At 42.7% G+C, this 13354-nt stretch overlaps 1 protein-coding gene across 1 annotated transcript; it reads left to right on the top strand.

Moving 5' to 3' along the window:
* Positions 1–44: 44 nt before the first annotated feature.
* Positions 45–12936, top strand: CHMP5 (charged multivesicular body protein 5). Its single transcript, XM_058565961.1, has 8 exons — positions 45–161; positions 1012–1116; positions 2551–2597; positions 4495–4588; positions 4722–4793; positions 8500–8608; positions 10406–10518; positions 12238–12936. Exons 1-8 carry the CDS (start codon positions 93–95, stop codon positions 12286–12288), a joined length of 660 nt encoding a protein of 219 aa, XP_058421944.1. The 5' UTR covers positions 45–92; the 3' UTR covers positions 12289–12936.
* The last annotated feature ends 418 nt before the right edge of the window (positions 12937–13354 follow it).

Genomic DNA, 13354 nt, shown 5'->3' on the forward strand with positions numbered 1-13354 from the left:
CGCAGGACGGGGCCGGAAGTCAAGGCGGAGGTGACTCTGCTTCCGTTTCTGGTTTTGCTCCAGTGTTTGGGTATTTTTCGCGGCCGTCCAAGATGAACCGATTCTTCGGGAAGCCGAAACCCAAGGCTCCGCCGCCCAGCCTGACTGACTGCATTGGCACGGTGGGCACTTGACCACGCATAGCTAACTGGGCTCAGGGACTCTGACACCCCGACCCCGCCCACCCCCGGCTCCCGGCGCCTACTCCTCTACCCTGTTCCCGGTCCGGGCCCATTACACCTCGGGCCTCTCCACCCCGCTTTCGTGCCTGTGCCCCAAGTCATTCCTGACGCCACAAACCAGGGACCCCTAGCCCATCACTGCTTCGCCCTACTTGTACCCAGCCCTTCCGATGCCCGCTGCCGCGTCCACTGGCTCTGTCTTTGTCCCCTCACCCCGACCAGCCCTAGGCCCCCACTCCCTTCCCACTTCGTCCAGCCCGACCCTTTACCCCTCTTTGATCTCTCACCCCTCTCCCACGTCAGGACCCTCAGCTTGATATCCTACGTCTGTACCCCTATCCTGGATTTCAGTAACGCGGGATTCAGAACTCTGGTCCCTCACGTTAAGCCACCACTCTCCATCTAAGCGAATGGCATTAGATCTGCAGCCCTAGCGGGCTCCACTGGACACTAGCCCATTTCACCCACCTGGTGGTTGAGCCCCCAGCCTGACTAGTCTCCAATTCTGGGGAAATCTCAGCTCGGCCCAGTGATTCTCAAATTATTTTTCTGCCCAAACGCACTTGAAGGGGACCCAGAAATATCAGAAGGGGGGGGTGGAGTATAGTTTATAAAGGCCCCCCAGTGTTTCTGACTGGGAATCTCCCTCCCTCTTGGGAACCACTGTTTTCCACCCTTCACCATGTGCTCTTTATTTTTCTTTTCTTCTTCTGTATTCCTTTCTCTCTTGCCCCTTCTCTTGTAAGTGTGTTGCAGTAACTACCACTGCCTTCGATTTTTTTCCCCCAAGGTGGACAGCAGGGCAGAATCCATTGACAAAAAGATTTCTCGACTGGATGCCGAGCTAGTGAAGTATAAGGATCAGATCAAGAAGATGAGAGAGGGTCCTGCCAAGGTAAGCTGGGCAGCAGCTGCAGAAGGAGCTGTGACAGCCTCACTTGAGCCCCTGCGGAAGTGGGCCTGGTGGTGGGGGCTGGTGAGAGATGCAGAAGTGGTGGTCACAGTCTGGTAAGGAGAAAACCTAGGTGAGGGTGTATCCTTCTGGGAGGAGAGGATATTTGCAGCCAGTTATGAGAGGGAGGCTGGAGTTTGACCTGGAGGAGAGAAGATGCTGATCACATGTCCAGAAGCATGTACGTGGGAATTAGCATATTCTACTGAGAAGGTGGCAGTCTAGAGAGGAGAGCTGGGCCACGCTCAGGAACAGTGAGTTGCTAAGCTGGTCAGGTTAGGTAGGTATAATAGACTGGCTAAGGAGTGGCATGTGGGAAAAAGTACTGAAGTAGGCACCTGGAACAGTGTTCTGTTAGTGACACCATTCCTACCTACTAGCTGTGACCTTGATAAAGTCACTTAATTTCTTATTTTCCTCTTTTGTCAGATAGAAACATAGAACACTGTATTTAAGTGCATGGACTGTGAATATAGAACTATCTTCTTTTTTCCCATCTCCATAACTTATTAACCTTTTGAGCTAGGGCAAGTTACTTAGTATCACTGAACCTCAGTTTTTCCTATCTGTAAAATGGGGATCATATCTATGTTATAGTGTGAGGATTAGACGAGGTCATTCTTGTGACCTACATAGCACCGTGCCTAGTACGTAGAAACATCCAGTAAATCTTAGGTATTATTATCAACTGTGAAGTAATAATATCTGCTTTTCCTTCTTCACTGGAGGAGACAAAGAAAATGATTTATGGAACAGTATAGAAAGGGAGGTGACAAGAAGCTTTTCTCAGCCATCTTAGTTGGATGGCATGGAATGAAGAAAGCTCATTGAGGAGATGAAAGCCTAAACCATGGTGTTAGTAATGAGAATGGCACGAAAGGAACCCATTTGGAAGTGAGTTCTGAGAATCAGTCACGAGATGCCTGTGCGTGAAGAGACAACAAAGAGAGGGTGGGTAAGGTTGATGTAAAGGTCTCAACGTAGAGAAGTGAGAGATTGATGGGGCCATTGTTGGTCATCTCTAAGGTGAGAGCAGGTTGAGGTGTCGGGGTGTGTTAAGTGTGCGTGGGTAGTAGGATGTCCAAGTTGGGAATCTCCCTAAGGCAGCTGGATATAGAGAACTGGCACTGGTGGGCTGGGGTTGGAGATAACGTGCACCAGGAAAAGGGGGTGTTGTTCAGCACACTGAGGAGAGGGACGCGACGACAGGCAAGCCGCAGCCTACGACTGTGCGGGGAGGTGCACAGTCTGGGAGCGCTGTGTCTGCCACTCTGAAGGAGAGAATAAATAGGTATGTGAGTGTGAGGATATGAGAGATTGCTTTTACCAGATGTCTATTTTCTACTTCTTTTCATTCAAATCTGTTTTTCTCCCTAGAATATGGTCAAGCAGAAGGCCTTGCGGGTTTTAAAGCAAAAGCGGATGTAAGTTATAAGTGTAATCTCCTTTCCTCTAGCAGGTTTAAACAAAAGAGAAGTGGTCTTCCATTCCTTCAGGTTTTCATACCGTGTTATGAGTGCTCTTGATTTAACCACACATTGCATTTATGTCTACGGTCACCTGGGTTTTCCTCCCCCTGTGTGTTCAGCACCATCTCTGCAGCACTGGCTGGCTAAATAGAACTTTTTGCTGTGATGAGAGATGCTCTGTGTCTGTGCTGTCCAGTACAGTAGCTGTTAGCCACGTGTGGCTGTTGAGCACTTGAAATGTGGCTAGTGTTACTGAGGAACTGAAGTTTTAATGTGATTTGATGTTAACAATTTAAGTAGCCATATGTGGCTCGTGGATTCTGTATTGGACTGCCCAGATCTATAGGGTTTGGTTCTCCCATTATTTGTTTCGTTAGCGTGTGCCTTTTTTATTTTTGTTTGTTTGTCTTTAAAATTGAGAATCTTAAATATTTGTTCCCTCCCACCAGAAGATTTAAGGGTCCTTAGTTTGTTTTAGGTGACTGTGTCCCACTATTTGAGCAGAAACCAAATAGTATTTTTGGTGTTTACCCTTGTGGGCTGTCCAGCTGCTGAGACCCTTGCAGGGCTGTAGAGGTCAGACATAATCAGTTAATAAGGAACCCGAAAGATTGTTGATATCTCTGTTTCTGTTTATAGTACATCTGATACCATCTTACTTTACTCCTTTTAGATTAGACAAAATTGGAAAAAAATTATAATGCCTACAGTGGTGAAAGTGGTAAAACTGTTACCTCCTTAATCAGTAGCATTGCAATTCTTAAGTAGCTTTTTTTTTAAATAAAAGTATACATGTTCATTGTAGAAACTTGGAAGAAAACAAATGGCATGTATATAGGTTATCCTTTTCCACTTAACGTTGTATCATGAGCATTTCTCTGTCCTTTTAAATATTCTTGGAAATATTCTTTGGAAACTTTGTACTTTTCAGTCGGGGTCATAATATTCCACCGCCATTTGCCTGCACCATGAATTGACCGTTTTTCTTCTGGTTGGATAGTTAGATGGTTTCCAAATATTGTACAAAGACTATAGTGACATATGTCTTTGAGGTAGTAGTATAAGTTGATATAAAACTCTATATTAAAAAAACATATCTTGGGGGCCAGCCTGGTGGCATAGTGGTTGGGTTCACGCGCTCTGCCTCGGCGGCCCAGGGTTTGCAGGTTCGGATCCCAGGCACAGACCTACGCACCACTTGTCAAGCCATGCTGTGGCAGGCATCCCACATATAAGGCAGAGGACCATGGGCACGGATGTTGGCCCAGGGCCAGTGTTCCTCAGTGAAAAGAGGAGGATTGGCAACAGATGTTAGCTCAGAGCTAATCTTCCTCACCAAAAAAAAAAAAAAAAAAAAACATATTTTGAGTGCCAGGCATTATATTAGGTTGGATGGATTACCTAATTATGGATACAAGATTAATAAAATATAATACCTGTCCTCAAGGAGCTCTGTCTACTGGAAAAACAGTTTTATTATGTATACGAGGAGCCTTAAAAATAGCCCTACGCTTTGCCCCAAGAATTCCACTTCTGGGAATTTAGCATACAAAATAATCTAAAATATTATAAAGATATATTTATTAAGACTTTGTAGCAACGTAGAAAACAGCAAATGCTATAATGTTAAATGGAAGTAGTGTTATAACTAAAATACATACAAAGGAAAAAGACTGGAGGGATACATCAAATGATATTTGCGTTAGAGTGATTAAATTATTTTTGCCCATTTTTCTTTGTATTTAATTTTGAGAACTTTTTTTTTAATAGAAAATGCTCGTGTTTAGTGTTAGAGATACTTTCTTCCTGAGAAGAATGCTCACATTTATCATTCCTGATTGACTCTCAAAAGGTATGAGCAGCAGCGGGACAATCTCGCCCAACAGTCCTTTAACATGGAGCAAGCCAATTACACCATCCAGTCGCTGAAGGACACCAAGACCACGGTACTCCAAAGCACCTTTGCCCGTGATTTGATTTCATTTCTGTGCTCTGTGCTCTTTTCCCGTGGTTCTGAAAAGACTGCTTAACCAACACGGCTTCTTAAGACACTGTGTTTTCTCTTACCTTTTTTTTTAGGTTGACGCTATGAAACTAGGAGTAAAGGAAATGAAGAAAGCATACAAGCAAGTAAAAATCGACCAGATCGAGGTGAGATGTATACTGATTTCTGTGAGAATGTGCACTAGCTTCTGAAAGAATCCAGATGAATGTGTATGCGATGGGGAGAGCACAGAAGAGGGATTGAGTCTTGGGCCTGCCATTTACCAATAGAGTAACTTTGAGAAAGGGTACAAAGGGCTCATTTTCCTTATTGTTAACGCAAGGATCCTAGTACACATGTGGTTATTATGAGGGTGAAATAAATGAGCTGGTGTATCTGAGCACATAATGCCTGGCACATAATAAGCCCCTGATAAGTAAGCACCCAGTTTCCTGTTACTTCTCACTCTCTTAATGATTTGTGGTCTGTTTGGTCCAGTGTAAAGTAGCAATATTGCTCCCATCTCCCAGGAGTGTCACGACCGTTAAATGAGGATGTATACAGAAAGTGAAGTGCTTAACACAGTCCTGGCATAGAGTTGGTTCCTTTCTCTAGTAATTCTCTTTAGATTTTTAATAATAATGTCATTAGGTCCTTAAAATTAGCATTTCTTTTGAGATCATCTTGGCTGGGGAGGTGAGCCCTGACAGCCTGGCTCCTCTCGCCTCAGTCAGGTGAGCAGCACAGATGGAAGTGGGGATAGTAGAGGGAGTGCGTGGTGACTGGCCAGAGGAGAGGCTTCTTTTCTGCATAAGTGACAGTACTCTTTACTGCTACCCTCTGAGCAGAATTTCTCTTTCTATGAGGACAGGGGCTCTATTTTGTTCACTGTTGTATCCCCCGTGCCCCGAACAGTGCCCGGCCATGGTTGTCACTCAGAAAGTGTTTGCTGGTTGCTGAATGAATGAATGAGAGGTTATTAAAGGAGATAAAGCAGTTCTTTCCTATTCAAGCAATATTTGTTGGTTGAGTACTTACTATGTACCGGCATTGTACTGCCTCTGCAGGGGTAATAAATACCTGCAGAGGTATTCTCTGGTCGAACCAGTCTTTAGTAAGTGAAGGCATTCCTGGCATCTTCCTGTTTTCAAGGACCCTTCATTAGACTGCCCGGGCCATCTCTCTAATCCTCCAACTAGTCTCTGCTTACAAGGAGTTAAGCTTAGTGATATCTTCCAGGAGATTTACTGAGAAGAATGTTCTGTGCATGCTTGTCTTCTTTGTACAATACTATGTGATAATAAAATATAATGAAATTGAGTTTTATTTTCTGCTTTTAGGGTTCCTTGTGTTTTAGTTAGAGCTATTTAATAGACAAAATAGAAACTTTGGTCTTTCTGGGTTTTTCATATGTCTCTCCATCTTTCACCTGTGGTTGTCTGTCTGTCTCCCCACCTGATTATCCTTTTCCTGTCCCCTAAGAGATTTGCCCACATGACAGGTGGAGAGCCCCTTTCTAACTTTTTTGGTGGGGGAGGGGTGTGTTTGGCTGGGCTATATATTTTGAATTTCATTTGTTTTCCTAAAATATTTTACTTGTAAAACATTGTCATTGTTTTATAGCTCTCATTTTTTAATTTTGCCTCTGTGTTTGCATGTTCCTCTATTTCCATCCTTTTTATTTGTCACTGTCTGCACATCAAGTCTAGTGTTTGTGTTTGTTTATATTGCTTTTGTTTGTTTGATTTTCCAGAATGGAACCTGCTAATTCTTTGTATGATTATTTTTTTCCCGTGTCTGTTCTAGAGTCTGTTGCTAGGAATCCTATTCATAGATGATTTGGGGAGACTTGTCTTGATACGTAATAATATAGCATAAGCTTGACTTGATTAGTTTGTGTTATTTTCACTCTCTTAGTTATTGTTTCAGCCCGTGTTTCTCTGTATAGCAGAATGTCACTTAGGTGCACTGTGGTAGTTTGGCACTTGGAAATGCAGAAAAGCAAGGCATTTCTATTTTTAAAAAAATGTTTTTCTCCATTTTACTTTCTGCCCTTTATATGGGAAAACAAACCTCTGATTTGGGGGCCAGGAAGGAGTTTTGAAATGTTTTGCATTGCTCTAGAAATCCTGAAGGATAAGTGGTGCTGATTTGGACCTTCTGCATTATCAACTGTAGTCTGTTCCCCCATGTGGAACTTGCAGTATGTGAAGAGTGTAGTTTTATTCTGCACATCCTTAACACAACAGAAGATATGTAGTATTAAGTGCTTACTGTTTGACATATATTATTGCAATAAATCCTTACAGTAATCCTGTGAGGTATGGCTATTAATAATTCTGTTTTACAGATGAGGAAATTAAGGCTTAGAGACATTACCTTTCATTGAATAATGACAAAATTTTAGCTTGGATGTGTCTCACTCCAGAGTCTTCTCTGCTAACCATTATACTAACTGCCCTTTGTTACGCTACACCCTTTCTCAGATTGGTTTTACATTCTTCCTGGCCTTGTAGTAGTCTCCCAGTTAAGTACAAGTAGACCATTCACAGATGATTTATACCCTCTGTCAATTTTTCTTACCAGCCTGGTGAGGGATATCAAGCTTATCCTGATTCCTTCTGTTTCCCCCCCAGGGTGGGCCCAGTAGAACTTTTTGTTTTTGTTTTTGTTTTAATTTTATTTATTTATTTATTTTTCCCCCAAAGCCCCAGTAGATAGTTGTATGTCATAGCTGCACATCCATTTAGTTGCTGTACGTGGGACGCGGCCCTCAGCATGGCCGGAGAAGCGGTGCATCGGTGCGCGCCCGGGATCGGAACCCGGGCCGCCAGCAGCGGAACGCGCACACTTAACCGCTAAGCCACGGGGCCGGCCCCGCACTAGAACTTTTTGTACCACCAGTTGTTTCCACCACTGCCTTCTTTCCCTGCACAGTGTAGTCATTCTTTGGCTGACTCGAAAAGGATAATGTATTTGTCTCAATTACCTCCTTTTCTCCATTAACTAGGAAAATGTTGATGGTGTAAATGTTGCTTGATTTAATGTTTCAAGTAGACTTTCTGTAATGACAGAGAGCTGATGGGCATGATTCTTGCAATAGGACTTTGGATTTCCATGAGGCACCTTAAATTCTAATGCAAGATCACCAATTCTATTCTTCCTTCCTTCCTTCCTTCCTTCCCTCCCTCCCGTCCTCCCTCCCTCCCTCCTTCCGTCCCTCCCTTTGGTGAGGGAGATTGGCCATGAGCTAACTGAGCTAACACCTATTGCCAATCTTCCTCTTTTTGCTGAGGAAGAGTGGCCCTGAGCTAACATGTGTGCCCATCTTCCTCTATTTTGTATGTGGGATGCCTCCACAGCATGGCTTGATAAGTGGTGTACGTCTGCACCCGGGGTCCGAACCCACAAACCTGGGCTGCCGAAGGGGAGCGCACTGAACTTAACCACTATGCCACTGGGCCAGCCCCTATTCTTTATTTTTGAGTTTACATTTTTACCACCAAAAATAGGAGGAGGATTATGTGGGTCAGTGGCATTCACAGTTATTGTTAGGGGACATCTTCAGGCTTGTGATTTTTAACTAATTCTTTGAGCTTTCTCTCTCACGCTTTTAATTAGAAGAGACATTCAGGAGTTACTCGAACCTTTAGAGGAGCACCTGCTGAGTTGTTGACTACACAAAGTCACCAGCCAAGGACTGGGGTAAAGGAGGGGAACTCACAGCTGTTGAGAACTGGTTATGTGCTTGGCATTTCATGTACATCATCTCTTTAAAAATTGCTTGTTTCTAAGATTTAGAGGAGAGAGTAGGGGCAGGAGGTAGTTAAAGTGGTAAGAAATGAATAAAAACCCTGTCCTGTATTTCTATAGGATTTACAAGACCAGCTAGAGGATATGATGGAAGATGCAAATGAAATCCAAGAAGCACTGAGTCGTAGTTATGGCACCCCAGAATTAGATGAAGATGACCTAGAAGCAGGTAAGTCATGGGAAAAGCAGTGCATACGTAGCTTTCGAGTCTGAAACGAGCAGCTGCCTGGGACCTTTTCCCAAATGCTAGAGAAAATTTCCATGGGGGTTCCTTGAGAGTTCGTTTATGGTACAGTCTCTGGGCAAAGAGCTTATGAGGCAGCCAGATCAGACTTGCTTACTCTCCCAGTGACTCTGGAATGGACAAGCTCAGAAGGAAGGTCCACGCAGCAGCCTCTGCTGACCTGGTGCTTGCTAGCTAAACACTGCCTTCCCTGTGTTTCCCTTTTGATCTTGCTCTCCCTGTTTTGCTACTTGGAGTCCTCTCCCTCAGCACAGCAAAGCAGATCAAGAGACAGTAGTTGGCAGATACTTAGCATGCATGTACTATAAGCCAGGCACTGGGTTAGGTGCTGGGGATTCAGCACTGAAGAAAACAAATACGACCCCTGCGTTCATGAAGCTTCTCTAGCAGGGGCAAGAAACTGCTTGTTTCAAGTAATTAATTACAAGAGCACAAACTGTTGGGAAGAAGTATGGGGTACCACGGAGCACATAGCCGGGCAGTCTAACCTAGTTGGGAGTGGGAGACAGCATGGGACTTGAAGGGTGAGAAGAGGTTAGCTGGAAAAAATGTGAGAGGAGTCTAGAAGCTATTGCTGTAGTCCATTTAAGAGTTGATGGTGGCTGAGACTGAGGTTGTGGTAGCAGAAAGAGAGAGAAGTGAACAGATTGAAGAAATTTTAGGAGGTTGGATGACAAGACTTAATAACTGATTGGATGTGGAGGGAGAGGGGGCATCAGGGATGTCTGTCCATTTCTAGCATGAGTCACCGGGTAGATGGCAGAACCAAGCTCACATTGATTCTCTGTCACATGATACCCCTGTCACATTACTACTGCTACTTTTTCTCCAGCTTCTGTTTTTGCCTAGAACCTTTTTGTCCCCATTCATTTCTTTATTTTCATATTTCCCATCTAGAGTTTCCCCTGATGAGGAATGTCATATTCCTCCCGGCCCTTTGGCTCACTTTACCATCAATTTATTTTTAAAGCCTGATTTCATGTAATGGTCACTTGGTGTACAACAATCTCCTGCCTCTTTTCACTGCCTTTTTCAAGTTCATCAATAAATGAGAGAGAATTTTTACATTTGTTATTATCAAGATTTTCTAGTTTGAATTGGTCAACTGATAACTAGAGAGCCTTCTCGTGAAGACTAGGGCCTTGAAGACTATGGGGAATGGTAGTTTTATTTTTTTGTTTTATTTTGATTTTGGTTTTTCATAGATTTACCACATCAGTTCCCTTGAAAATTTCATTTAATGGTCATCTTTTATTTTGAAAATGGAAATTAATAATCCCTTTCCCGGGGGCCAGCCCTGTGGCTTAGCAGTTAAGTGCACGCACTTGGCTACTGGTGGCCCGGGTTCGGATCCCGGGCACGCACTGCCACACCGCTTGTTTGGCCATGCTGAGGCGGCGTCCCACATACAGCAACTAGAAGGATGTGCAACTATGACATACAACTATCCACTGGAGCTTTGGGGAGAAAAAGGGGAAAAAAAAAAAAAAAGGAGGAGGATTGGTAATAGATGTTAGCTCAGGGCCGGTCTTCCTCAGCAAAAAGAGGAGGATTGGCATGGATGTTAGCTCAGGGCTGATCTTCCTCACCAAAAAAAATAATAATAATCCCTTTCCCTTTGTTTTTAAATTTTCATCTTCTTACAAATAATTTGGCTTTCTTAACATTTGCTGCCAGTTTCCTCGCTGACATATTTTTCAAATGTTGACTCTTCCCTCTCAGAGTTGGATGCCCTGGGTGATGAGCTTCTGGCTGATGAAGACAGTTCTTACCTGGATGAAGCAGCATCTGCACCTGCAATTCCAGAAGGTGTTCCCACTGACACGAAGAATAAGGTGGAAGCTTTTTCTGCTTATATTTTCTATGCAAATTGTAAAGGTTTTATGCTTGATCACCAGTCTACAACGTAGTCCTAAGTTAGTACAAGGAAGGACCATCTCAGTTGTTATTTTGGGAATCCTTAAAGGCCCAGTTTTCCTGCATTGGATTATGGACGGGCTGTGTAAATAGTGTCACGGAGGCCTAGGAACGTTTTTATATGATGACAGTTTGTATAATATGCATAATTACCCTTGTGAGCTCGCACTGAGTGCCATTTACAGGTTTTAGACCTTTCCTGGAAACGCATCAGCAACACTTTGCATGAACCGTGCTAGACAGCAGTGTAGAAGAAAGTTATCTCTAGACACATTGGTTAATTAGGGGGTGGATTTTTCTAAACTAGGGATTAATAATTTAAGTATAAAACTTAATGTAGAAAGATTCTAATTCAACAAGGTAAAGGAATCAGGACACCTCGGTTTAAGTCTCTGCCACTAACTAGGAGACCTTGGCAAGTCACTTAGCTGTTTTGAACTTGCCTGTTCCTTGCATCTGTAAAACATAGGTAATTATAATTCTCTCACGTAATTGTTGTGTAGCTCAGATTAGGTCTTTTATGTAAAAAGGGCTTTGTGAACTTAAAGCTCTGTCTAAAGCTACATGGTTGTCATTATAAAAAGAGAAAATTTTGCTGCTTTTGAAATCCTGTTCACTCTGTCTTAGTTCCTGGTGTCATGTGTCATTTTTTCTGTTGCCATTGGACATTTACCGGCCTGCTGTTTGCCTTATCTCCCAACATGCATGTTGAGTATGCACAATGTAGTTGACAGAATCCTTGAGTGGGAGCCTGTCTCAGCTCTGCCTTTATTCACTGTGTGACTTTGGGCAAATTACAAATTTACATCTTCTCTCTGAACCTCATTAGTTTTTTCCACCTGTAAAATGTGGAGAGCAGGTAATTTCTCAGGTCCCTTTTAGCTAATTTCTCTGAATATGCATCTTCCTCTCCTGAACCCCTCCCTTCTGCCTTGAGCCTGGGGAAGTCTTACCTCTCTCTACTGCCCACCCCACCCCCATATCTCTGGCCACTTCAAAGTTCCAGGTGTATAGGTTGCTTTTTCTCAGTACACCTGAAATAATTTTTATTAACATTACCATAGCTCACCTTTTCAATTCCTGAAGCATCTGTGTTATTTCTACTTCTAGAAGGTCACAGATTCCTGAGTTAAATGGGCTGTTTGGATACAGTTTCTTAATTGATAGCAGTATCACTGCCTATAAGTTTGTAGTACTGTATGATATGGAATTGACTGCCCGTCCTAGGGCACTGCTCCTTCAAGGATTTGGGAGGCTATAAAAGGTGATTGTTCACTTTAGGGATCAGAGTGAAAACAGGAATCTGGAGGCAAGGACTAATTCCTCAGCCTTTCCTCCTGGACCCTCCCAGCCCCCTTTTCCACTTTTTAGGTTTACACTTGAGGTTCTCTTTCTCTCGTACTCTTCCTTTACCCTGCAAAGGCTCACCCCTTTTGATCCCTTCTGGTTCTTTTCCTGATTCATCACTTCCCCCTTTGCCTTTCATAAAAAAGTTCATTCTCATCTTCTGATTGGGATTTTGGTTATCATTGATTACACACTTAGAGATGAGTTTTGGCCACTAAACATTGGTAATCATTGTTTTTTTTTTTATCAGTTGAAGAATAGTGGCACTAAACATTGCTTCCTTTTCACAGGATGGAGTCCTGGTGGATGAATTCGGATTGCCACAGATCCCTGCTTCGTAGACTTGCATCATTCAAGCACATTCTGTAAAATAAACACGTATTCTGGGACTACGAAATATTTATCTTTCCAAATTTACCATAACAGATTAAGGTTTCTTTCCTTTCTTCAAAGGAAAAGTTAATTATGTTGCTCTTTTACTGTTTTCCGTTAAGAGACTCATTGCTTGGGGGATGCTTTCTTTGTACTAAATTTGTATTCCTTTTCTCTTAGGAAAGACTAACTTACCTAAAAGTATCAGTGGGTATATATGACTTCGTTCCTTAGTAATAATTTGAAATAAAACCAAGGAAATGGGAATCCTTAAATTCTATGACAGTGTAAGTCCACAATCTCAAACTGACCTGATAAATTGATAAGACAAAGATGAGATTATTGAGACTGTCATATTACGATTCAAAACCATTTTCTATTGTGGTATTATAGGTTGGTTAAAGTGATGGCCTTTTTTCATGAGTTTTGTTGTGTCTTGTGAGTTAATCATTAGTGTCCAATATTGGAATGGAATTATCACTACTGTATCATGAGTGGGTATTTTGATTCTATGGTTCACTCAGTATTACAGCCTGACTTGTAATCAATAATGAATATTTCTTGATATTTAATGTATAGGACATTTATTTATACTCAATAAATATTTTTCAAAAGGATTTAATTTTACTAATATCACTTCAGCCTAAAATCTCCACTACAGAAATCAAATTTAACTGGTAGCATTGTGGTATAGAGGAAAGAGCAAGGAACACTGCAGGCTTGGGCCCTAGGTCTGCCATCTAATAACTAACTACTGAGTAGCCTGCTCACTTCTCTAAACTTCCATTGCCTTATTAGTAAAACCGTACTTACCTCACAAAGCTTTTGTGAGGAGTAATTGAGGTAATTGTCGTGAGTACTTTGTTAACTGCAACGTGCTCTTCTCATGTGAGGGATTATTAACAATAAAAAAGTGGGGCCTTCATTCTTTGCTTGGGAGGTGCCTGGAGTGCTAGAGCAAGTCCAGATTCTGGCCTGATTTCAGGATCTTCAGTGATCCTCCCTTCCTTACTCAGCCTCTTCCCAACGGCGTTC

Source organism: Diceros bicornis, chromosome 22 (genome assembly GCF_020826845.1).
Source record: "Diceros bicornis minor isolate mBicDic1 chromosome 22, mDicBic1.mat.cur, whole genome shotgun sequence".
NCBI classification, from domain to species: domain Eukaryota; kingdom Metazoa; phylum Chordata; class Mammalia; order Perissodactyla; family Rhinocerotidae; genus Diceros; species Diceros bicornis.

What these genes read in the sequence shown, in the direction of transcription:
- CHMP5 (XM_058565961.1), top strand. Translation starts at nt 93, where the DNA reads ATGAACCGATTCTTCGGGAAGCCGAAACCCAAGGCTCCGCCGCCCAGC. An exon ending in TAAAAATCGACCAGATCGAG is followed by an intron (nt 4,794 to 8,499) that starts GTGAGATGTATA and finishes GTATTTCTATAG; the next exon opens with GATTTACAAGACCAGCTAGA. An exon ending in TGAAGATGACCTAGAAGCAG is followed by an intron (nt 8,609 to 10,405) that starts GTAAGTCATGGG and finishes CTTCCCTCTCAG; the next exon opens with AGTTGGATGCCCTGGGTGAT.